This window comes from Oncorhynchus clarkii, chromosome 30 (assembly GCF_045791955.1).
Source record: "Oncorhynchus clarkii lewisi isolate Uvic-CL-2024 chromosome 30, UVic_Ocla_1.0, whole genome shotgun sequence".
Lineage (NCBI taxonomy): Eukaryota > Metazoa > Chordata > Actinopteri > Salmoniformes > Salmonidae > Oncorhynchus > Oncorhynchus clarkii.
In genome coordinates this window covers 30,049,321-30,074,950 of record NC_092176.1, presented here as the reverse complement: position 1 = coordinate 30,074,950, position 25,630 = coordinate 30,049,321, and the positions used below count along the sequence as shown (strand labels likewise).

The following is a 25,630-nucleotide window of genomic DNA, read 5'->3' as shown; positions in this document are numbered from 1 at the left end:
TGTGTATTAAGTAGTTGTTGGGGAAATGTTAGATTATTTGTTACATTTGTGTGTATTAGGTAGTTGTTGGGAATTGTTAGATTAGATATTACTGCACTGTTGGAACTAGAAGCACAAGCATTTCGCTACACTCTTATTAACATCTGCTAGCCGTGTGTATGTGACCAATACAATTTGATTTGATTTGATGTGTACGCCTACGTCGATATTCCATTCAAATCAGCCATTTCCAGCTACAATAGTCATTTACAACATTAACAATGTCTACACTGTATTTCTGATCAATTTGATGTTATTTTAATGGACTTTTTTTTTTTGCTTTTCTTTCAAAAACCAGGACATTACAAAAGTGACCCCAAACTTTTGAACGTAGTGTATATCATAGTATACTATAATATTTGTTAATGTGTTAGAGTGTAAGAGGTGGACCTAGAGGAAAGAAAATGAGAAAGGGAGCATGAGTATAGAGAGACAGAGTGAGAGGAGTAGAGAGACGAGGGTGGGGTTAGGCTGGGTCCCTGCCCAGAACACAATCTGGATCCTGTGTGGCTGCCAGACCACTGAACACACACACTAGTCCTGTGTATGTGCCAGACCACCCAGGTAGACAGAGGCCTGCAGGGCTTGAGGTGATGAGCAGGCACTAGGGCTCGCAGACAACACACATACACACACCCCTACACACGTTCTCACTAATGCCAATTTACAGCATCCTATTCCCTCCCACTGTAACCACGACTTAACACCAACCAGACACACACACACAAATATACACACCGCTCCCCCTCCTTCACTCATTCCTTACCTCATTATAAAGTCTCAATTCCTTACACAACACGAGAGAGAGAAAGAGAGAGAGAAAAAGAGAGAAAGGCAGAGAGAGAGAGAGAGAGAGAGAGAGAGAGAGAGAGAGAGAGAGAGAAAGAGAGAAAGGCAGAGAGAGAGAGAGAGAGAGAGAGAGAGAGAGAGAGCGAGAGAAAAAGAGAGAAAGGCAGAGAGAAAAAGAGAGGGAGAGAAAAAGAGAGAAAGGAAGAGTGAGAGAGCGAGAGAGAGAGAGAGAGAGAGAGAGAGAGAGAGAAAAAAGAGAGAAAGGCAGAGAGAGAGAGAGAGAGAGAGAGAGAGAATAAGAGAAAGGCAGAGAGAGAGAGAAAAAAAAGAGAAAGGCAGAGAGAGAGAGAGAGAGAGAGAGAGAGAGAGAGAGAGAGAAAGGCAGAGAGAAAAAGAGAGGGAGAGAAAGGAAGAGTGAGAGAGCGAGAGAGAGAGAGCGAGAGAAAAAGAGAAAGGCAGAGAGAGAGAGCGAGAGAGAGAGAGAAAGAGAGAAAAAGAGAGAAAGGCAGAGAGAAAGGCAGAGAGAGAGAGCGAGAGAGAGAAAAAGAGAGAAAAAGAGAGAAAGGCAGAGGAGGAGAGGGAGAAAGACCCACAACACATCACATGTCCTTTATCTCTTTAGTGGGGTATCTTTATCTCTTTAGTGGGGGTATATTTATACATTTTAGTGGAGGCTATCTTTATGTCTTTAGTGGGGGGTATCTTTATCTCTTTAGTGGGGTGTGAATACTTTCTGAAGACACTGTACATGCATATGTGAGTGCACGAATATGTGTGTCAGGTAAGTTGGCTCATATAGCTTGGGTTTGTGAACAAGTGTTGTTATGTGTGTGTGTGTGTGTGTGTGTGTGTGTGTGTGTGTGTGTGTGTGTGTGTGTGTGTGTGTGTGTGTGTGTGTGTGTCCTGGTTCAATCAGACCTTTGGGGTAAGTAGATCATGTTTGACAGACCCCTGTACTAAAGCCATCTGTCCACACATACTAATATTGGCTTCACTGTGAGAGTAGAGTAACGTCTGGCCTGTATCAGGAGAGAGTGCGTGTAAGTGAGAGTGCGTGTATGAGTGAGTGTGTGTTTGAGTGAGTGTGTGTATGAGTGAGTGTGTATGAGTGAGTGTGTATGAGTGTGAGTGTGTGTGTGTGTGAGTGTGTTTGAGTGAGTGTGTGTATGAGTGAGTGTGTGTGAGTGTGAGTGTGTTAGTGTGAGTGTGTGTGTGTGCGTGCGTGCGTGCGTGTGTGTGTGTGTGTGTGTGTGAGTTGTGTATTTTGTATTTTATTAGGATCCCCATTCCTGGGGTCCACACAAAACATGAAACATAATACAGAATGACATAATACAGAACATCAATAGACAAGAACAGCTCAAGGACAGAACTACTTAGATTTTTGAAAAGGCACCCAGCCTACATATCAATACATACACAGAAACTATCTAGGTCAAATTGGGAAGAGGCGTTACTCTGCGAGGTGTTGCTTTATCTGTTTTTTTAAACCAGGTTTGCTGTTTATTTGAGCAATATGAGATGGAAGGAAGTTCCATGCAATAAGGGCTCTATATAATACTGTACGCTTTCTTGAATTTGTTCTGGATTTGGGGACTGTGAAAAGACCCCTGGTGGCATGTCTGGTGGGATAAGTGTGTGTGTCAGAGCTGTGTGTAAGTTGACTATGCAAACAATTTGGTATTTTCAACACGTTAATGCGTCTTATAAAAAGAAGAAGTGATGTAGTCAGTCTCTCCTCAACTCTTAGCCAAGAGAGACTGGCAGCATAGTATTTATGTCAGCCCTCTGATTACAATGAAGACCAAAACGTGCCGCTCTGTTCTGGACCAGCTGCAGCTTAACTAGGTCTTTCCTTGCAGCACTGGACCACACGACTGGACAATAATCAAGATTAGACAAAACTAGAGCCTGCAGGACTTGCTTTTGGAGTGTGGTGTCAAACAAAAGCAGAGCATCTCTTTATTACAGCTAGACCTCTCCCCATTTTTACCACTATTGCATCTATATGTTTTGACCATGACAGTTTACAATCTAAGGTAACGCCAAGTAATTTAGTCTCCTCAACTTATCCAACAGCCACACTGTTCATTACCAGATTCAACTGTGTATGTCAGACATGTCTGTGGCGTGGTATGTGTAGCGTGCAGCTGGGCTTGTTGTCAGGGCAATGGCACAAGAACTCAGCTACCTCTTCCTGGGGTCAGAGGTAAAACAGCTGTGTGTGTGTTAAGGTACTCCACCACACACACAGTTGAGAGAGAGAGAAGAGAAGAGAAGAGAGAGAGAGAAGAGGAGAAGAAAGAAAAGACTGATCTCTCAAACACACATAACTGTTTCCCTTTTAACACTCCCCCCGCCTCTCCCCCCCCTCTCTATGTCTCTCTCTGTCTACCCCCCCTCCCTCTCTTCACAGATTAATGACAGATGTGAGTCAAATCAGAACCCCCCCCCCCCCCCCCCCTCCATAAAAAACAACCATAACGAAGTTAAAGCCCCCCCGCCACTGTTTCAGTAAAAAGCTGAGGGATGGGACTGGAGGAATGTAACCACTCTCAAATGCATAGAAAGAGCTATGGATGCAAGGACTGACCATCCAATATAAAACAATTATAGTTTTGACCATGTTTTGAGGCTATACGGTGTTTGTTTACATGTACATTGTTTACAAACATTGAAGTAAAATAAGATTGTATTGTGGGTTCTGATAGGGTACGACAGCTGAACTAAACTCATGAGGCATTTCTAAATTATATTTTTCATATACAGTGGGGCAAAAAAGTATTTAGTCAGCCACCAATTGTGCAAGTTCTCCCACTTCAAAAGATGAGAGAGGCCTGTAATTTTCATCATAGGTACACTTCAACTATGACAGACAAAATGAGATTTTTTTTCTCCAGAAAATCACATTGTAGGATTTTTTATGAATTTATTTGCAAAGTATGGTGGAAAATAAGCATTTGGTCACCTACAAACAAGCAAGATTTCTGGCTCTCACAGACCTGTAACTTCTTCTTTAAGAGGCTCCTCTGTCCTCCACTCGTTACCTGTATTAATGGCACCTGTTTTAACTTGTTATCAGTATAAAAGACACCTGTCCACAACCTCAAACAGTCACACTCCAAACTCCACTATGGCCAAGACCAAAGAGCTGTCAAAGGACACCAGAAACAACATTGTAGGCCTGCACCAGGCTGGGAAGACTGAATCTGCAATAGGTAAGCAGCTTGGTTTGAATAAATCAACTGTGGGAGCAATAATTAGGAAATGGAAGACATACAAGACCACTGATAATCTCCCTCAATCTGGGGCTCCACGCAAGATCTCACCCCGTGTGGTCAAAATGATCACAAGAACGGTGAGCAAAAATCCCAGAACCACACGGGAGGACCTAGTGAATGATCTGCAAAGAGCTGGGACCAAAGTAACAAAGCCTACCATCAGTAACACACTACGCCGCCAGGGACTCAAATCCTGCAGTGCCAGACGTGTCCCCCTGCTTAAGCAAATACATGTCCAGGCCCATCTAAAGTTTGCTAGAGAGCATTTGGATGATCCAGAAGAAAATTGGGAGAATGTCATATGGTCAGATGAAACCAAAATATAACTTTTTGGTAAAAACTCAACTCGTCGTGTTTGGAGGACAAAGCATGCTGAGTTGCATCCAAAGAACACCATACCTACTGTGAAGCATGGGGGTGGAAATATCATGCTTTGGGGCTGTTTTTCTGCAAAGGGACCAGGACGACTGATCAGTGTAAAGGAAAGAATTAATGGTGCCATGTATCGTGAGATTTTGAGTGAAAACCTCCTTCCATCAGCAAGGGCATTGAAGATGAAACGTGGCTGGGTCTTTCAGCATGACAATGATCCCAAACACACCGCCCGGGCAACGAAGGAGTGGCTTCGTAAGAAGCATTTCAAGGTCATGGAGTGGCCTAGCCAGTCTCCAGATCTCAACCCCATAGAAAATCTTTGGAGGGAGTTGAAAGTCCATGTTGCCCAGCAACATCCCCAAAACATCACTGCTCTAGAGGAGATCTGCATGGAGGAATGGGCCAAAATACCAGCAACAGTGTGTGAAAACCTTGTGAAGACTTACAGAAAATGTTTGACCTCTGTCATTCCCAACAAAGGGTATATAACAAAGTATTGAGAAACTTTTGTTATTGACCAAATACTTTTTTTCCACCATAATTTGCAAATAAATTCATTAAAAATCCTACAATGGGATTTTCTGGATTTTTTTACAGAAAATTACAGTCCTCTCTCATCTTTTTAAGGGGATAACTTAAACAATTGGTGGCTGACTAAATATTTTTTTGCCCCACTGTACATATGATAGATTTATAATTCCAAAAATGTATGTAACAACTGCAGATTGCCCCTTTAACCACCTCGCTACCTGGATAATGTTGGAGAGGATTCCATTAAAGAACACCCTCTCCAACATAATCCAGGTAGAATTAGGAATTCCCCAGGGCAGCTGTCTTGGCCCATTACATTTTTCAATCTTTACTAATGACATGCCACAGGCTTTGAGTAAAGCCAGTGTGTCTATGTATGCAAATGACTCAACACTATACACGTCAGCTACTACAGCGACTGAAATGACCGCAACATTTAACAAAGAGTTGCACTTGGTTCAAGAGTGGGTGGCAAGGAAAAAGTTACTCCTAAATATTTCTAAAACTAAAAGCATTGTATTTGTGACAAATATTTCACTAAACCCAACTAAATCTTGTAATAAATAATGTGGAAATTGAGCAAGTCCAGATGACTAAACTGCTTGGATTAAACCTGGATTAAAAACTGTCATGGTCATGGTCAAAAACATGTTGATACAACAGTATCTAAAATGGGGAGAGGTATACACACACGTACACATGGATTTAGTACTGTATATATGTGGTAGTGGTGGAGTAGGGGCCTGAGGGCACACAGTGAAATCTGTGAATGTATTGTAATGTTTTAAAATAGTATAAACTGCCGTCATTGTGCTGGACCCCAGGAAGAGGATTGGGTTCGGTGGACAGATATTGGGCCCATCACCAATCAGGCCACGAAAAAGGTCTAAGTTTCAGTTTGATGAATGAAGTCAATAAAAAGCTCCTGACAAACATTCACACACACACACACACCTGCAACACAACCACACACACACACACACACACACACACACACACACACACACACACACACACACATGCAACACAACCACACACACACACACACACACCTGCAACACAACCACACACACACACGTGCAACACAACCACACACACACACACACACCTGCAACACAACCACACATACACACACCTGCAACACAACCACACACACACACACCTGCAACACAACCACGAGCACAACCACACACACACACCTGCAACACAACCACGAGCACAAGCACACACACACAACTGCAACACAACCACGAGCACAAGCACACACACACGCCTGCAACACAACCACACACACACACACACACACACACACACAACACACACACACACGTGCAACACAATCACACACACACCTGCAACACAAGCACACACAAACACACACACACGTGCAACACAACCACACAAACACACACACACCTGCAACACAACCACACACACACCTGCAACACAACCACACACACACACCTGCAACACAACCACACACACACCTGCAACACAACCACACACACACACCTGCAACACAACCACACACACACACACACACACCTGCAACACAACCACACACACACAGCTGCAACACAACCACGAGCACAACCACACACTCACACCTGCAACACAGCCACGAGCACAACCACACACACACACCTGCAACACAACCACGAGCACAAGCACGCACACACACCTGCAACACAACCACGAGCACAAGCACACACCTGCAACACAACCATGAGCACAGCCACACACACACCTGCAACACAACCATGAGCACAACCACACACACACACACCTGCAACACAACCACGAGCACAAGCACGCACACACACCTGCAACACAACCACGAGCACAAGCACACACCTGCAACACAACCATGAGCACAGCCACACACACAACCACAAGCACAACCACACACACACCTGCAGCACAACCACAAGCACAACCACACACACACATCTGCAGCACAACCACACACACACACAGGTACCTGCAGAGAAAAGGCTCGTAGGGCAGGTATAGGGATGAGAGCTGCCATGAAGAAAGCAGTGACGTTACTGATGGAGGTGAGAGCTACACTAGCCCCTGTCCTCTTCAAACACTCCCCTGTACGGTCCTAGAGAGAGAGAGAGAGAGGGAGGGAGAGAGGGAGAGAGAGATAGAGAGGGAGAGGGAGAGGGAGAGAGGGAGAGGGACAGGGATAGGGAGAGGGAGAGAGAGAGAGAGATAAAGACAAAGAGAGATAAAGACAGAGAAATCCCTTAGAATTTCAACCTGTTCAGATAGAGGGCTACAAAACACAACACATTGCAAGAGGAGATACATCATGACGCCAATGATATGATAATAAAACATATTGCAGAGCATTCGGGGGGAGATATCAACAGCTGCAAAACATCTTAGTATGTTCCAACTTCCAACTTGATCTTAAGGCAAGTGTTTGATTGGATTAAGATATATGACAGGTGTCTGCCTCAGGTGTTTCGTAGGGTTGTGTTTAGGAATGGAATACATTGCTCTTATCTCTCCATGACACCTTCCTAAGCTCATGAGTACAAAGACTGCATGCAGCTTGTGTGGCTTTTTAGAGGAAAGAAAACAACTTTCTACCCACTCTTTGAGTTTCCTTTTGCGAGGGTGGAGACCTTCATTTTTAACATGTATGAACACAGTAGTTAATCACGCAAGATTTGACTTCTGGGTTAACAGTTATTATACACACGCTAAGATCAAAAACACGATGCTTACACACATCTCACTAAAGTTCTGCACGCACAAAACACAGTTCATCCCGTCTTAGCCCTATCTGCCCCGAATGGAGCTACGCAGAAACACACTCACACTATGTTTGTTAGGGTTGGGTGACGATTATGGACGATGATAGACAGCCAGCCTTTTGACGGTGACGACATCGTGATGTGACAGACGATGGTTTAGGCTATTTGGTACATGGCTGGTGCCACACAGTAAATACCACGTGGGTGGAATTCCTAGTAACTGGCCTATTCCTACTGTTTGCTAAAGCCTATTTCAATAAATATGTTATATGCAGAACGCAAGAGGAATTTAAGATAGACAGAGCAGAGAATTCCACCAAAGCAGCGCAAAATGAAAAATATATAGATATTGGAGCCAATAGAGGGCTATCATATATCACAATGTTTCATGAGTACATCATCATGACAGGACAAAGGTTGACGTCCCCCAACGCTAGCGCGTGTGGAGTGTTGAGGACGTGTCAGACAGAAGAGATCAGGTTCATCTCTGTTTACTGTTCATCTGGGGAGAGAGGAAAGAGATCAGGTTCATCTCTGTTTACTGTTCATCTGGGGAGAGAGGAAAGAGATCAGGTTCATCTCTGTTTACTGTTCATCTGGGGAGAGAGGAAAGAGATCAGGTTCATCTCTGTTTACTGTTCATCTGGGGAGAGAGGAAAGAGATCAGGTTCATCTCTGTTTACTGTTCATCTGGGGAGAGAGGAAAGAGATCAGGTTCATCTCTGTTTACTGTTCATCTGGGGATAGAGGAAAAAGATCAGGTTCATCTCTGTTTACTGTTCATCTGGGGAGAGAGGAAAGAGATCAGGTTCATCTCTGTTTACTGTTCATCTGGGGAGAGAGGAAAGAGATCAGGTTCATCTCTGTTTACTGTTCATCTGGGGAGAGAGGAAAGAGATCAGGTTCATCTCTGTTTACTGTTCATCTGGGGAGAGAGGAAAGAGATCAGGTTCATCTCTGTTTACTGTTCACCTGGGGAGAGAGGAAAGAGATCAGGTTCATCTCTGTTTACTGTTCACCTGGGGAGAGAGGAAAGAGATCAGGTTCATCTCTGTTTACTGTTCATCTGGGGAGAGAGGAAAGATATCAGGTTCATCTCTGTTTACTGTTCATCTGGGGAGAGAGGAAAGAGATCGGGTTCATCTCTGTTTACTGTTCATCTGGGGAGAGAGGAAAGAGATCAGGTTCATCTCTGTTTACTGTTCATCTGGGGAGAGAGGAAAGAGATCAGGTTCATCTCTGTTTACTGTTCATCTGGGGATAGAAGAAAGCGATCAGGTTCATCTCTGTTTACTGTTCATCTGGGGATAGAGGAAAGAGATCAGGTTCATCTCTGTTTACTGTTCATCTGGGGATAGAGGAAAGAGATCAGGTTCATCTCTGTTTACTGTTCATCTGGGGAGAGAGGAAAGAGATCAGGTTCATCTCTGTTTACTGTTCATCTGGGGAGAGAGGAAAGAGATCAGGTTCATCTCTGTTTACTGTTCATCTGGGGAGAGAGGAAAGAGATCAGGTTCATCTCTGTTTACTGTTCATCTGGGGAGAGAGGAAAGAGATCAGGTTCATCTCTGTTTACTGTTCATCTGGGGAGAGAGGAAAGAGATCAGGTTCATCTCTGTTTACTGTTCATCTGGGGAGAGAGGAAAGAGATCAGGTTCATCTCTGTTTACTGTTCATCTGGGGACAGAGGAAAGAGATCAGAAAAAAAATAAAAACAAGTAAATACGTGTCTGTGTTTCCCCTTCTACACAGAAACTCACACACACACACACACATGCAGGAACACGCAGGCACACGCAGGCACACACACACACACACACGCAGGCACACACACACGCAGGAACACACACACACAAGCAGGCACACACACACTCTACAAACCGTTTTAGTACCCCAGACCTCAAGAGTCCACATCCTATGCATTAGTCTATACAAAGTACGCTCCTATAGACATTTGAATATCTGGCTGTGTGTGTGTATGTGTGTGTGTATTTTTGTGCGTGTGTGTGCGTCTGATGTTGCATCACAGGCACAGACAGGCTCAGACACATTCGTCTAGGTGAGGGATAAGAGGAGGGGGAGACAGAGAGAGGGAGAGAGGGAAGGGGATGGATAGGTTTATTTTCAATCTTTCCCAGAGCCCATATCTAAAAAAGTGTCTTAGAATGCTGATCTAGAATCAGGTTCCCCCTGTTCATACAATCATATTCATTATACTTTAAATAAGGCAAAACTGGTCGCAGATTAGCTCTCAGACTATTCCCTGCAGGCAGGGGTTGAAGAAGCCATGCCCACAGTGATCAGTGTGGTGTGGAAGCATAGTGTTGTTGTTGTGTCTCACCTCAAATGGGATCCTCTTGTTCTGTCCCGTCTCACTGAAGGCATGGGCCAGGAGAAACACATCATCCACACCTACACCTAGTGCCAGGAACGGAAGCACCTGAAACGCACACGCACACGCACACCAGTTAGTCAGTCTGTGTGTGTGATGTGTTACCGAAGTCTGAAATACAGTATGTGCAGGAGGCAGAGTTTGTAACCTTCGACTGATTGAACGGTAGTGTAGGTAACACATCAAAAGTTTGGGGTCGTTTAAAAAATATAATTATTTTAGAAATATCATTCTTTTAGAAATATCATTTTTTTGTCCATTAAAATGACATCAAATTGATCAGAAATATGTGTAGACATTGTTAATGTTGTAAATTACTATTGTAGCTAGAAACCGTAGATTTTGTTAATGGAATATCTACATAGGCGTACTAAAACCTGATTAAAGAAGCAATAAAACTAGCCTTCTTTAGACTAGTTGAGTATCTGGAGCATCGGCATTTGTGGGTTCGATTACAGGCGCAAAATGGCCTTCTGAAACTCGTCAGTATGTTCTTGTTCTAAGAAATTAAGGCTATTCCATTCGAGAAAGTGCCAAGAAACTGAAGATCTCGTACAACGCTGTGTACAGTCGTGGCCAAAAGTTTTGAGAATGACACTAATATTAATTTTCACAAAGTCTGCTGCCTCAGTTTGTATGATGGCAATTTGTATATACTCCAGAATGTTATGAAGAGCTATCAGATGAATTGCAATTAATTGCAAAGTCCCTCTTTGCCATGAAAATTAACTGAATCCCCCAAATAATTAACTGAATCCACTGCATTTCAGCCCTGCCACAAAAGGACCAGCTGACATCATGTCAGTGATTCTCTAGTTAACACAGGTGTGAGTGTTGATGAGGACAAGGCTGGAGATCACTCTGTCATGCTGATTGAGTTTGAATAACAGACTGGAAGCTTCAAAAGGAGGGTGGTGCATGGAATCATTGTTCTTCCTCTGTCAACCATGGTTACCTGCAAGGAAACACGTGCCGTCATTATTGCTTGCACAAAACGAGCTTCAGAGGCAAAGATATTATTGCCATTAATAGTGCACCTAAATCAACCATTTATCGTATCATTAATAACTTCAAGGAGAGCGGTTCAATTGTTGTGAAGAAGGCTTCAGGGCACCCAAGAAAGTCCAGCAAGAGCCAGGACCATCTCCTAAAATTGATTCAGCTGCGGGATCGGGGCACCACCAGTACAGAACTTGCTCAGGAATGGCAGCAGGCAGGTGTGAGTGCATCTGCATGCACAGTGAGGCAAAGACTTTTGGAGGATGGCCTGGTGTCAAGAAGGGCAGCAAAGAAGCCACTTCTCTCCAGGAAAAACATCAGGGACAGACTGATATTCTGCAAAAGATACAGGGATTGGACTGCTGAGGACTGGGGTAAAGTCATTTTCTCTGATGAATCCCCTTTCCGATTGTTTGGGACATCCGGAAAAAGCTTGTCCGGAGAAGACAAGGTGAGCGCTACCATCAGTCCTGTGTCATGCCAACAGTAAAGCATCCTGAGACCATTCATATGTGGGGTTGCTTCTCAGCCAAGAGAGTGGGCTCACTCACAATTTTGCCTACGAACACAGCCATGAATAAAGAATGGTACCAACACATCCTCTCGAATGCAACTTCTCCCAACCATCCAGGAACTGTTTGGTGACGAACATTGTCTTTTCCAGCATGACGGCACCTTGCCATAAGGCAAAAGTGATAACTAAGTGGCTTGGGGAACAAAACATCGATATTTTGGTTCCATGGCCAGGAAACTCCCCAGACCTTAATCCCATTGAGAACTTGTGGTCAATCCTCAAGAGGCGGGTGGACAAACAAAAATCAACAAATTCTGACAAACTCCAAGCATTGATTATGCAAGAATGGGCTGCCATCAGTCAGGATGTGGCCCAGAAGTTAATTGACAGCATGCCAGGGCGGATATTGACTTTGCAAATATTGACTCTTTGCATCAACTTGATGTAATTGTCAATAAAGGCCTTTGACACTTATGAAATGCTTGTAATTATACTTCAGTATTCCATAGTAACATCTGACAAAAATATCTAAAGACACTGAAGCAGCAAACTATGTGAAAATCAATATTTGTGTTATTCTCAAAACTTTTGGCCACAACTGTACTACTCCCTTCACAGAACAGCACAAACTGGCTCTAACCAGAATAGAAAGAGGAGTGGGAGGCCCCGGTGTACAACTGAGCAAGAAGAAAAGTACATTAGAGTGTCTAGTTTGAGAAATAGACGCCTCACAAGTCCTCAACTGGCAGCTTCATTAAATAGTACCCACAAAACACCAGTCTCAGCGTCAACAGTGAAGGGGCGACTCCAGGATGCTGGTCTTCTAGGCAGAGTTATAAAGAAAAAGCAATATCTCAAACTGGCCAATAAAAATAAACAAATAAGATGGGCAAAAGAACACAGACACTGGACAGAGGAAGATTGGAAAAAAGTGTTATGGACAGACGAATCTAAGTTTGAGGTGTTCGGATCACAAAGAAGAACATTCATGAGACGCAGAAAAAAATTAAAGATGCTGGAGGAGTGCTTGAGGCCATCTGTCAAGCATGGTGGAGGCAATGTGATGGTCTGGGGTGCTTTGGTGCTGGTAGAGTGGGAGATTTGTACATGTTAAAAGGGATCTTGAAGAAGGAAGGCTATCACCTAATTTTGCAACACCATGCCATACCCTGTGGACAGTGCTTAATTGGAGACAATGTCCTCCTACAACAGGACAATGACCCAGAGCACAGCTCCAAACTATGCAATAACTATTTAGGGAAGGAGCAGTCAGCTGGTATTCTGTCTATAATGGAGTGGCCAGCACAGTCACTGGATCTCAACCCTATTGAGTTGTTGTGGGAGCAGCTTGACCGTATGTGACCATCAAGCCAATCCAACTTGTGGGAGGTGCTTCAGGAAGCATGGGGAGAAATCTCTTCAGATTACCTCAACAAATTGACAACTAGAATGCTAAAGGTCTGCAAGGCTGTAAATATTGCAAATGGAGGATTCTTTGACAAAAGCAAAGTTTTAAGGACACAATAATTATTTCAATTAAAAATCATTATAACCTTGTCAACGTCTTGACTATATTTCCAATTTCATTTCATGTATGTTTTTGTGAAAAACAGGGACATTTCTAAGTGACCCCAAAGGTAGTGTATGTCACCTGTGTGTGTGTGTGTTGTGGGTGTTTGTGTTGTATGTGTTGTATGTTGTGTGGGTGCGTTAGCCTGTGTGTGTGTGCTACCTGTGTGGTGGCAGCGTTGAAAGATATGCCCAGCAGAGAGCAGAGCCCCAGGCCTGCAGCCACAGACAGTGCCACCAAGAGGACACCAGCCAGTCCAACAGCTCCCTGAGACTTAGCACAGTCCCAGCGTAGCATGGTCAGACAGGCATAGGCCAACTACACAGAGAGAGAGAGCATGTTAATGCTCACACACACATGCTTACACACACACTTGCACACACACACTTGCCACACACACACACACACACACACACACACACACACACACACACACACACACACACACACACACACACACACACACACACACACACACACACACACACACACACACAGAGGTATAGTTGATTAAGTGTGTTGAGCCCCAGGTGTGTGTTGTCAGTCTCACCATGAGCAGGTAGCCGCTGGCCATTCGTATGATGCTGACATCAGAGAAAGACTTGAGGATGTCTTCCAGAGTGGTGGTGGTAAACGTCAACACCTTCTGAGACGAGTTGGCTGCTACACTCTGCTTTACCACCTGGGGAGAGAGGGAGGGAGAGAGAGAGAGAGAGAGAGAGAGAGGAGGGGAAGAGAGGGGGAGAGAGAGAGAGAGAGAGAGAGAGAGAGAGAGAGAGAGAGAGAGAGAGAGAGAGAGATAGAGGGAGAGAGAGAGAGAGAAATAAATAAAGAGAGAGAGATAAAGAGAGAGAGAGAGGGAGAGAGAGAGATAGAGGGAGAGAGAGCGAGATAAATAAATAAAGAGAGAGAGATAAAGAGAGAGAGAGAGGGAGAGAGAGAGAGAGAGAGGGGAGAGAGAGAGAGAGAGAGAGAAAAAAAAAATAAAGAGAGAGAGAGAGAGAGAGAGAGAGAGAGAATGTAATTGAATAATCCATAGACTCTAACCACCTCTTGGAAAATTGAAAAACACTAAACAAACAACAACACGAAGAATTATATATCCAAAATGAAGATGTATGGGTAAACCACTTCTCCAATCTTTTTGGCTCTATAACAAAGAATAAAGAGCAAAAACATATACATGATCAAATACAAATCTTAGAATCAACTATTAAAGACTACCAGAACCCACTGGATTCTCCAATTACCTTGAATGAGTTACAGGACAAAATAAAAACCCTCCAACCCAAAAAGGCCTGTGGTGTTGATGGTATCCTTAATGAAATGATCAAATATACAGACAACAAATTACAATTGGCTATACTGAAACTCATACGACATTATAAATTCCATGTACACAAACCACAAGTGTGCGTTTAAAATTGCCAAAAAAACACACACATTTCTTCACACAGGGTCGTGGGGTCAGGGATGTAGCTTAAGCCCCACCCTCTTCAACATATATATCAACGAATTGGGGCGGGCACTAGAAAGGTCTGCAGCACCCGGCCTCACCCTACTAGAATCCGAAGTCAAATGTCTACTGTTTGCTGATGATCTGGTGCTTCTGTCACCAACCAAGGAGGGCCTACAGCAGCACCTAGATCTTCTGCACAGATTCTGTCAGACCTGGGCCCTGACAGTAAATCTCAGTAAGACCAAAATAATGGTGTTCCAAAAAAAGGTCCATTCACCAGGACCACAAATACAAATTCCATCTAGACACTGTTGCCCTAGAGCACACAAAAACTATACATACCTTGGCCTAAACATCAGCGCCACAGGAAACTTCCACAAAGCTGTGAACGATCTGAGAGACAAGGCAAGAAGGGCATTCTATGCCATCAAAAGGAACATCAATTTCAACATACCAATTAGGATATGGCTAAAAATACTTGAATCAGTCAAAGAGCCCATTGCCCTTTATGGTTGTGAGGTCTGGGGTCTGCTCACCAACCAAGACTTCACAAAATGGGACAAACACCAAATTGAGACTCTGCATGCAGAATTCTGCAAAAATATCCTCTGTGTGCAACGTAGAACACCAAATAATGCATGCAGAGCAGAATTAGGCCGATACCCACTAATTATCAAAATCCAGAAAAGAGCCGTTAAATTCTACAACCACCTAAAAGGAAGCGATTCCCAAACCTTCCATAACAAAGCCATCACCTACAGAGAGATGAACCTGGAGAAGAGTCCCCTAAGCAAGCTGGTCCTCGGGCTCTGTTCACAAACACAAACACACCCCACAGAGCCCCAGGACAGCAGCACAATTAGACCCAACCAAATCATGAAAAAAAATAAAAAATTACTTGACACATTGGAAAGAATTAACAAAAAAACAGAGCGAACTAGAATGCTATTTTGCCCTAAACAGAGAGTACACAGTGGCAGAATACCTGACCACTGTGACTGACCCAAACTTAAGGAAAGCTTTGACTATGTACAGACTTAATGAGCATAGCCTTGCTATTGAGAAAGGCCGCCGTAGACAGACATGGCTCTCAAGAGAAGACAGGCTATGTGCTCACTGCCCACAAAATGAGGTGGAAACTGAGCTGCACTTCCTAACCTCCTGCCCAATGTATGACAGTATTAGAGACACATATTTCCCTCAGATTACACAGACCCACAAAGAATTGGAAAACAAACCCAATTTTGATAAACTTCCATATCTACTGGGTGAAATACCACAGTGTGCCATCACAGCAGCAAGATTTGTGACTTGTTGCCACAAGAAAAGGGCAACCAGTGAAGAACAAACACCATTGTAAATACAACCCATATTTATGCTTATTTATTTTCCCTTGTGTACTTTAACCATTTGTACATTGTTACAACACTGTATATATATATATATATATATATATATATTATGACATTTGTAATGTCTTTATTGTTTTGAAACTTCTGTATGTGTAATGTTTACTGTTAATTTTTATTGTTTATTACACTTTTGTATATTATCTATTTCACTTGCGTTGGCAATGTTAACATATGTTTCCCATGCCAATAAAGCCCCTTGAATTGAATTGAATTGAGAGAGAGAGAGAGAGAGAGAGAGAAATAAAGAGAGAGATATAGATAAAGAGAGTGAGAGCAATAAAGATAGAGAAATAAAGAGAGGGGTGAGAGAGAGAGGGAGAGAGAGAGAGAAATAAAGAGAGAAAGAGAGAGATAGAGAGAGAGAGGAGGGAGAGGAGGGAGAGAGATAAAGAGAGGGAGAGAAATAAATGAATAAAGAGAGAAAGAGAGAGATAAAGAGAGAGAGAGAGAGGGGGCGAGAGGAGGAGAGAGAGATAGAGAGAGAGAGAGAGCGAGAGAGGGGAGAGAGAGAGAGAGAGAGAGAGAGAGAGAGAGAGAGAGAGAGAGAGAGAGAGAGAGAGAGAGAGAGAGAGAGTCAGCTAAATAACAGGTTGGATGGTGTAAATGATGTAAAAGCTAACAACTCTACAGGGTGAGTAGGAGAGGCTCTAAGATAGTACAGTACTGCAGCTGTGACCTTGATAAACACACACACAGATACACACATTATAAAACTCAATGCTTCTCTGGACTCTTTCACTGATGTTTACCAGAGCACTATTTCATTGACAAACCCACAAGCATAGAAGCACACTCACACATACGCACACACACATGCAAGCATGCACGGACACACCACACACAGTAGATGTGTGGTCTGTGCCCCTGATGGTTAGAAGAGATTGATAAAAGCACAGTTCTCTCAAACAAATGATCACACCTGTTCCCTCACACTGAACACTGGGCCCCCAAAATGAATGGCTGACACACACACACACACACACACACACACACACACACACACACACACACACACACACACACACACACACACACACAGGGTCATATCGTATGGAGTAGGGGTTAAGACCTTAAAAAACAAAGACCAGGCCTCCCGGGTGGCGCAGTGGTTAAGGGCGCTGTACTGCAGCGCCAGCTGTGCCATCAGAGTCCTGGGTTCGCGCCCAGGCTCTGTCGTAACCGGCCGCGACCGGGAGGTCCGTGGGGCGACGCACAATTGGCCTAGCGTCGCCCGGGTTAGGGAGGGCTTGGTCGGTAGGGGTGTCCTTGTCTCATCGCGCACCAGCGACTCCTGTGGCGGGCTGGGCGCAGTGTACGCTAGCCAAGGTGGCCAGGTGCACGGTGTTTCCTCCGGCGCATTGGTGCGGCTGGCTTCCGGGTTGGATGTGCGCTGTGTTAAAGAAGCAGCGGCTTGGTTGGTTGTGTATCGGAGGACGCATGACTTTCAACCTTCGTCTCTCCCGAGCCCGTACGGGAGTTGTAGCGATGAGACAAGATAGTAGCTACTACAACAATTGGATACCATGAAATTGGGGAGAAAAAGGGGTAAAATTTTTAAAAAAAATAATAATAATAATAAAAAAAAAAACAAAGACCAGTTGATGTCACACATGAGCCACCAATGGATCTGCAGCTGGGAAAGAGATTGTGCGTGTGTGTGCTCAAAAGATTCAGCGCCAGCCTGATGCTTTCCAGATGTCCTGCTCTCCCCTGCACAGCCCCCAACTCTAACCCACCGCCACACACCACTACTGGGACCACTCTCTACTGGAGGACCAGGCTTACATATGGGGTAAGCCAGGTTGCAAGTTCAGATACGGGGCCTACTGGGGGGCCCAGACTTCAGCTTCAGATAGGGGGCATGGGCTGTACTGGAGGGCCCAGACTTCAGCTTCAGATAGGGGGGCATGGGCTGTACTGGAGGGCCCAGACTTCAGCTTCAGATAGGGGGCATGGGCTGTACTGGAGGGCCCAGACTTCAGCTTCAGATAGGGGACATGGGCTGTACTGGAGGGCCCAGACTTCAGCTTCAGATAGGGGACATGGGATTTACTGGGGGGCCCAGACTTCACATCTGTTAATGCTGGGCTGAAACTAAAATGTGCACCCTACCAGGATGGAGAAAACCATGATGCATATTCAATGCATTGCTAGGGCCTTCTTGAAACTATCACAGCCATAGTGCATTATATCATAAGCTGTTGCTGCTAGTGCTGCCTCCAAACTAGGGCAGAGGGAGTGTTTCCTCCTGTCCTCTCCCATCTCCCTCTTAGGCCCACACAGGAGCAACTGGACTGAGGGGTAGGGAAGGCAGAGGGGGAGAGGAAGGGGAGGAGGACGGGAGGATAAGGGCTGGAATGTGCACATTACGTCTGCCATAGATAGGAATGCCCCTCTCTCTCTCTATACACAGCATGTTTTTACAGTACACTCTGTATGGCTCCTAGTACAGTTTACTCCACTGTACACTCACACATACAAACACATACAGCATTACCTCTGAGTATTTCCTCTGCCAGGCCTCCAGTATGGCTGCGGCCTTGTCTTGGTTCCAGTTGATATGGGACACGTCCTCATAGCCCTTCAGGTGCTCAAACATCTGCTTAGGGGTCATCAGCTGGAACATGGTCTGTAACGCCTGGGCACTACACACACACGACAGAGAAAACACGTCAGATAAACTGAAGCAGCAGTTCCCAAACTAGGGGTCGTCTGATATGAAAATGGGGTCGAGGGAGAATTTCCTAAATGTGTATATAGATAAACACAACATGGCCAAAAGTATGTGGAAACATTTAATTCGTTGAACATTTAATTCCAAAATCATGGGCATTAATATGGACTTGGTCCCACTTCTGCTGCTATAACAGCCTCCACTCATCTGGGAAGGCTTTCCACTAGATGTTGAAACATTGATGTGGGGACTTGCTTCCATTCAGCCACAAGAGCATTAGTGAGGTTGGGCGATTAGGCCTGGCTCACAGTCGGCGATCCAATTTATCCCAAAGGTATTCAATGGGATTGAGGCCAGTAAACTTCTTCCATACCGATCTCGACAAACTCACTTTGTGCACAGGTTCATTGTAATGCTGAAATAGGAAAGGGCCTTCCCCAAAATGTTGCCACAAAGTTGGAAGCACAGAATCATCTAGAATGTCATTGTATGCTGTGGCGGTAAGATTTGCCTTCACTGGAACTAAGGGGCCTTCCCCGAACCATGAAAAACAGCCCCAGACCATTATTCCTCCTCCACCAAACTTTACAGTGTGCACTATACATTGGGGCAGGTAGCGTTCTCCTGGCATCTTCCAAATCTCAGATTCGTCATTCCGACTGGCAGATGGTGAAAGGTGATTCATCACTCCAGAGAATGCATTTCCACTGCTCCAAAGTCCAATGGCGTTAAACTTTACACCACTCCAGCCGATACTTGGCATTGCGCATGGTGATCTTAGGCATGTGTGCTGCTGCTCGGCCATGGAAACCCGTGCCATGAAGCTCCCGACGAACAGTTCTTGTGCTGACGTTGCTTCCAGAGGCAGTTTGAAACTCGGTAGTGAATGTTGCAACCGAGGAAGGACGATTTATACACGCTACGAGCTTCAGCACTTGGCGGTGCCATTCTGTGAGCTTGTGTGGCCTATCACTTCGCGGCTGAGCCGTTGTTGCCCCTAAACTTTTCCACTTCACAATAAGAGCACTTACAGTCAACTGGGGCAGCTTCAACAGGGCAGAAATGTTACGAACTGACTAGTTGGAAAGGTGGAATCCTATGACGCTGACACGTTGAAAGTCACTGAGCTCTCCAGTAATGCCATTCTACTGCCAATGTTTGTCTATGGAGATTGTATGGATGGCTGTGTCCTCGATTTTATACACCTGTCAGCAACGGGTGTGGCTGAAATAATCAAATCCATTAATTTGAAGGGTTGTCCACATACTTTATAGCGCCATTAGATCATGGGAAAAGGCCACTCTTGACAGTTGCACTTGAATCATTCCCATGGTGAATGGCTAGGCCTGCTACGCTATGAAGCCACACACTATTGCAGAGACTTTGATATTATCGGCTGCAATTTATGCTATTGCTAGCAATCAAGAGTAAACTCTGACTGAACGACTCAAACTCCCCAGGTTATGCTCTCCAAATGGACGTTAGCTGTGAGATGCCGAGATGCCCATGCATTAACTTTTGTTTGCTATACATGTTGGGGGATGCTATTCTTGAGGACATATTGTTTTGTCTCACGATTCCTGAGCATGAAATGGCACAAGGGGTGTTCAGTATTCTGCGTGGCCATATTGACGAAAAACAGATTCCATGGGAATGAATATCAGACTTTTGCACAGATGGGGCTCCATCTATGGTGGGATGCTGGGCAGGTCTCTGCACTCTATTCATGAATGAGTTTCCCTCTGCCATATGGACACATTGTATGATACACCGAGAGCAATTGGCAGAAAAAGAGCTGAGCACAGAACTCGGAGATATACTGATTGTTAACTACATCAAATCGCAACAACTGCACACTCGCCTGTACACAAAACTATGTGGCGATATGGGATCAGAGCATGACGATGTTCATTTTCACACCGAGGCTGGGTGGTTATTGTGGGGGAGTGTTGGAAAGATTTTTTGCATTGAGAGAGGAACTGTTGTCATTCACAACGGATGTAAAATGACCGACTTGGTTGACTTTCTATGTAATGAAAAGAAAATGTGTCTCACTGCTTATGTAACTGTCATATTTGGGAAACTGAACGAACTGAACACAAGCATGCAGGGGAAATACAAAAACATTCTACAGATGTGTGACAGAATCAGTCCATTCAGAGGAAATTATTATTATCGGAGAGAGAGTCTTTCAAATGTGAACCATGCCCCGTTTCCTCGGCTGTGCATGTTTCCAACAGAAAAAAAGAATCAGAAAGTGACTGCTCACCTCCAACACTTTGGGACCTACTTCCCAATCCATTTGACTGTTGACATGTCGGTAAGTGAAATCGAACAGCTGATCGAGCTGTCATGTGAACAAATGCTGCAGACAACGCATTCACGGGTCACTACGTAGGAGTTTTGGTTCCTGACTCAAAGGGAAATACCCTGCCGTCTCCCTCTGACCATTAATGCAGTGTTCAAAACAACTGGGAACTGGGAAGTCTCCCGACTTCCATCTTCAACGTGTTCAAGACAACTGGAAACTCGGTAAAAAACGAGCGCCGACTGAGGGAAATCGTTTTGAATATTCATCCAACTCGGAATTCCAACTCAGGAACTCGGACCTCTTTCTAGAGCTCCGACTTTCAGACCTGAAGATCACTGACGTCATGATTTGACCTCATATTTTTCCCATTTGTCATGAAAGCACCCTAAAACGAATGGTACCATTGCCAGTTAATATCTATGTGAAGCTGGGGTCAGTGCTCTCGATCCAGGTTGGATTTGAAATCAGAGATGAGACGCACACTGTTGACCACGCCCCCTGACTATGAGATGCTCTGACACCACATGCAGCACACCCATGTCATTAGTGGTGGTGAGATAAGATACATTATGTCAGACTAATTTGCAGTTGACCGTCATAGCCCCAAATAAAAAAGTAAACATTGGCTGTTAACTACAACAAAAAAACTCGAGAGAAGTTCAGACATCAAAATAGGGTTGTGGGCCCAAAAAGTTTGGGAACCGCTGCACTCCACAGTCCACAGAAACATTTCATGATAAAATGTAGCAGTCAGTGAGGGCAGAGGGGGACATGTAGCCTCCCTCTGGGGCAGCAGGTAGCCTAGTGGTTAGAGTGTTGGACTAGTAACCGAAAGATCAAATCCCCAAGCAGACAAGGTAAAAATCTGTAGTTCTGCCCCTGAACAAGGCACTTAACCCAATGTTCCTAAGCTGTCATTGAAAATAAGAATTTGTTCTTAACTGACTTGCCTAGTAAAATAAAGATAAAATAAATAAATAAACATATGCTCCTATACAAACCCTGATGGATGTCATTGGTTTAAGATCTATACATCACCAGTTTGCTGGAGTGTCTTTTATTATTATTATTATGTTATAGACCCTGGGCTAATATTATTATTATTATGTTACAGAGACCCTGGGCTGATATAATAATTATTATTATTATGTTACAGAGACCCTGGGCTGATATAATTATTATTATTATTATGTTACAGAGACCCTGGGCTGATATAATAATAATTATTATTACGTTACAGAGACCCTGGGCTGATATTATTAATATAATTATTATTATGTTATAGTCACTGGGCTGATATAATTATTATTATTATTATGTTACAGAGATCCTGGGCTGATATTATTATTATTATGATTTTATTATTATTATGTTACAGAGACCCTGGACTGACATTATTATTATTATTATGTTACAGAGATCCTGGGCTGATATTATTATTATTATTATTATTATTATGTTACAGAGATCCTGGGCTGATATTATTATTATTATTAGTATTATTATTATTATTATTATGTTACAGAGACCCTGGACTGACATTATTATTATTATGTTACAGAGACCCTGGGCTAATATTATTATTATTATTATTATGTTACAGAGATCCTGGGCTGATATTATTATTATGTTACAGAGACCCTGGGCTGATATTATTATTATGTTACAGAGACCCTGGGCAGATATTCTTATTATTATGTTACAGAGACCCTGGGCAGATATTCTTATTATTATGTTACAGAGATCCTGGGCTGATATTAATATTATTATTATTATTATTATTATTATTATTATGTTACAGAGACCCTGGGCTGGGTCTATCGATGTCACCGCATGAAGAGGCATAATCAGACTTAACCCCATCGCGACGTCCCCCAAAGGCTAACTTTCTAGCCCTTGCTATCTGCTTGCTTGCTAATTCGGCCTGCTAACTGCTAGCCTGCCCCGGTCTACTAACTGCTAGCTTGTTTAGCCCCGGTCTGCTAACTGCTAGCTTGTTTAGCCCCAGCCTACTAACTGTTAGCTTGTTAGCACAGGCCTGCTAACTGTCTGAATCGCCGCGTCCCCAGCCAGCCCAACCACTCACTGGACCCATATTCACTTTCAATCTCTTTTCAATTTTTAATTCGATTATACCTTCCGGTAACCTGCCTCACCCAATGTGATACGGAATCACATTCAAGAACCTCCAGAAGCTAACCAGCTACAAGCTATTTAGTAATTGTTAGACACTGCTAGCGGCTTTTACCTTCTGCACAGCCAGCCAGTTTTTTTTTGCCTGGATAATACTCGCCAGTCTAGCTTCTCTGTCCCATCCACCGCTGCCCCCTGGACACTGTGATCACTTGGCTACATAGCTGATGCCTGCTGGACTGTCCATAAATCACGATACTCCATTCTGTTTGTTTATGTTTTATCTGTCGGCCCCAGCCGCACTCAGGCTCTGTGTGTAGTTAATCCGACCCTCTCTGCCTAGTCAACGCCATTTTACCTGCTGTTGTTGTGCTAGCTGATTAGCTGTTGTTGTCTCACCTACTGTTTTAGCTAGCTCTCCCAATCAACACCTGTGATTACTGTATGCCTCGCTGTATGTCTCTCTCAAATGTCAATATGCCTTGTATACTGTTGTTCAGGTTAGTTATCATTGTTTTAGTTTACAATGGAGCCCCTAGTTCCACTCTTCATACCCCTGATACCTCCTTTGTCCCACCTCCCACACATGCGGTGACCTCACCCATTACTACCAGCATGTCCAGAGATACAACCTCTCTTATCATCACCCAGTGCCTGGGCTTACCTCCGCTGTACCCGCACCCCACCATACCCCTGCCTGTGCATTATGCCCTGAATATATTCTACCATGCCCAGAAATCTGCTCCTTTTATTCTTTGTCCCCAACGCTCTAGGCGACCAGTTTTGATAGCCTTTAGCCGCACCCTCATACTACTCCTTCTCTGTTCCGCGGGTGATGTGGAGGTAAACACAGGCCCTGCATGTCCCCAGGCACCCTCATTTGTTGACCTCTGTGATCGAAAAAGCCTTGGTTTCATGCATGTCAACATCAGAAGTCTCCTCCCTAAGTTGTTTTACTCACTGCTTTAGCATACTCTGCTAACCCTGATGTCCTTGCCGTGTCTGAATCCTGGCTCAGGAAGGCCACCAAAAATTCGGAGATTTCCATACCCAACTATAACATTTTCCGTCAAGGTAAAACTGCCAAAGGGGGAGGAGTTGCAGTCTACTGCAGAGATAGCCTGCAAAGTTATGTCATACTTTCCAGGTCCATACCCAAACAGTTCGAACTACTAATTTTAAAAATGACTCTCTCCAGAAATAAGTCTCTCACTGCTGCCGCCTGCTACCGACCCCCTCAGCTCCCAGCTGTGCCCTGGACACCATTTGTGAATTGATCGCCCCCCATCTAGCTTCAGAGTTTGTTCTGTTAGGTGACCTAAACTGGGATATGCTTAACAGTCCTACAATCTAAGGTAGATGCCCTCAATCTCACACAAATCATCAAGGAACCCACCAGGTACAACCCTAAATCTGTAAACAAGGGCACCATCATACACGTCATCCTGACCAACTGGCCCTCCAAATACACCTCTGCTGTCTTCAACCAGGATCTCAGCGAACACTGCCTCATTGCCTGTATTCGCTACGGATCCGCAGTCAAACGACCACCCCTCATCACTGGTCAAACGCTCCCTAAAACACTTCTGTGAGAAGGCCTTTCTAATCGACCTGGCCCAGGTATCCTGGAAGGATATTGACCTCATCCCGTCAGTTGAGGATGCCTGGTCATTCTTTAAAAGTAACTTCTTCACCATGTTAGATAAGCATGCTCCGTTCAAAAAATGCAGAACTAAGAACAGATATAGCCCTTGGTTCACTCCAGACCTGACTGCCCTCGACCAGCACAAAAACATCCTGTGGCGGACTGCAATAGCATCGAATAGTCCCCGCGATATGCAACTGTTCAGGGAAGTCAGGAACCAATACACGCAGTCAGTCAGGAAAGCAAAGGCCAGCTTCTTCAGGCAGAAACTTGCATCCTGTAACTCCAAAAAGTTCTGGGACACTGTGAAGTCCATGGAGAACAAGAGCACCTCCTCCCAGCTGCCCACTGCACCTAGGCTAGGTAACACGGTCACCACCGATAAATCCATGATTATCGAAAACTTCAACAAGCATTTCTCAACGGCTGGTCATGCCTTCCTCCTGGCTACTCCAACCTCGGCCAACAGCTCCGCCCCCCCCGCAACTACTCGCCCAAGCCTCTCCAGGTTCTCCTTTACCAAAATCAAGATAGAAGATGTTCTGAAAGAGCTGCAAAACCTGGACCCATACAAATCAGCTGGGCTTGACAATCTGGACCCTCTATTTCTGAAACTATCCGCCGCCATTGTCGCAACCCCTATTACCAGCCTGTTCAACCTCTCTTTCATATCTTATGAGATCCCCAAGGATTGGAAAGCTGCAGCAGTCATCCCCCTCTTCAAAGGGGGAGACACCC

At 44.4% G+C, this 25,630-nt stretch overlaps 1 protein-coding gene across 1 annotated transcript in view; it reads right to left on the bottom strand.

Moving 5' to 3' along the window:
• Positions 1 to 25,630, bottom strand: part of LOC139389486 (protein patched homolog 1-like) — a 139,346-nt gene that overhangs the window by 65,147 nt on the left and 48,569 nt on the right. The window contains exons 8-12 of the mRNA XM_071136317.1: positions 18,627 to 18,774; positions 13,809 to 13,940; positions 13,421 to 13,576; positions 10,125 to 10,223; positions 6,997 to 7,122 (exon numbers count right to left, since the gene is read on the bottom strand). Coding sequence (XP_070992418.1) covers positions 6,997 to 7,122; positions 10,125 to 10,223; positions 13,421 to 13,576; positions 13,809 to 13,940; positions 18,627 to 18,774 — 661 coding nt within the window. The remainder of the gene's footprint in view (positions 1 to 6,996; positions 7,123 to 10,124; positions 10,224 to 13,420; positions 13,577 to 13,808; positions 13,941 to 18,626; positions 18,775 to 25,630) is intronic.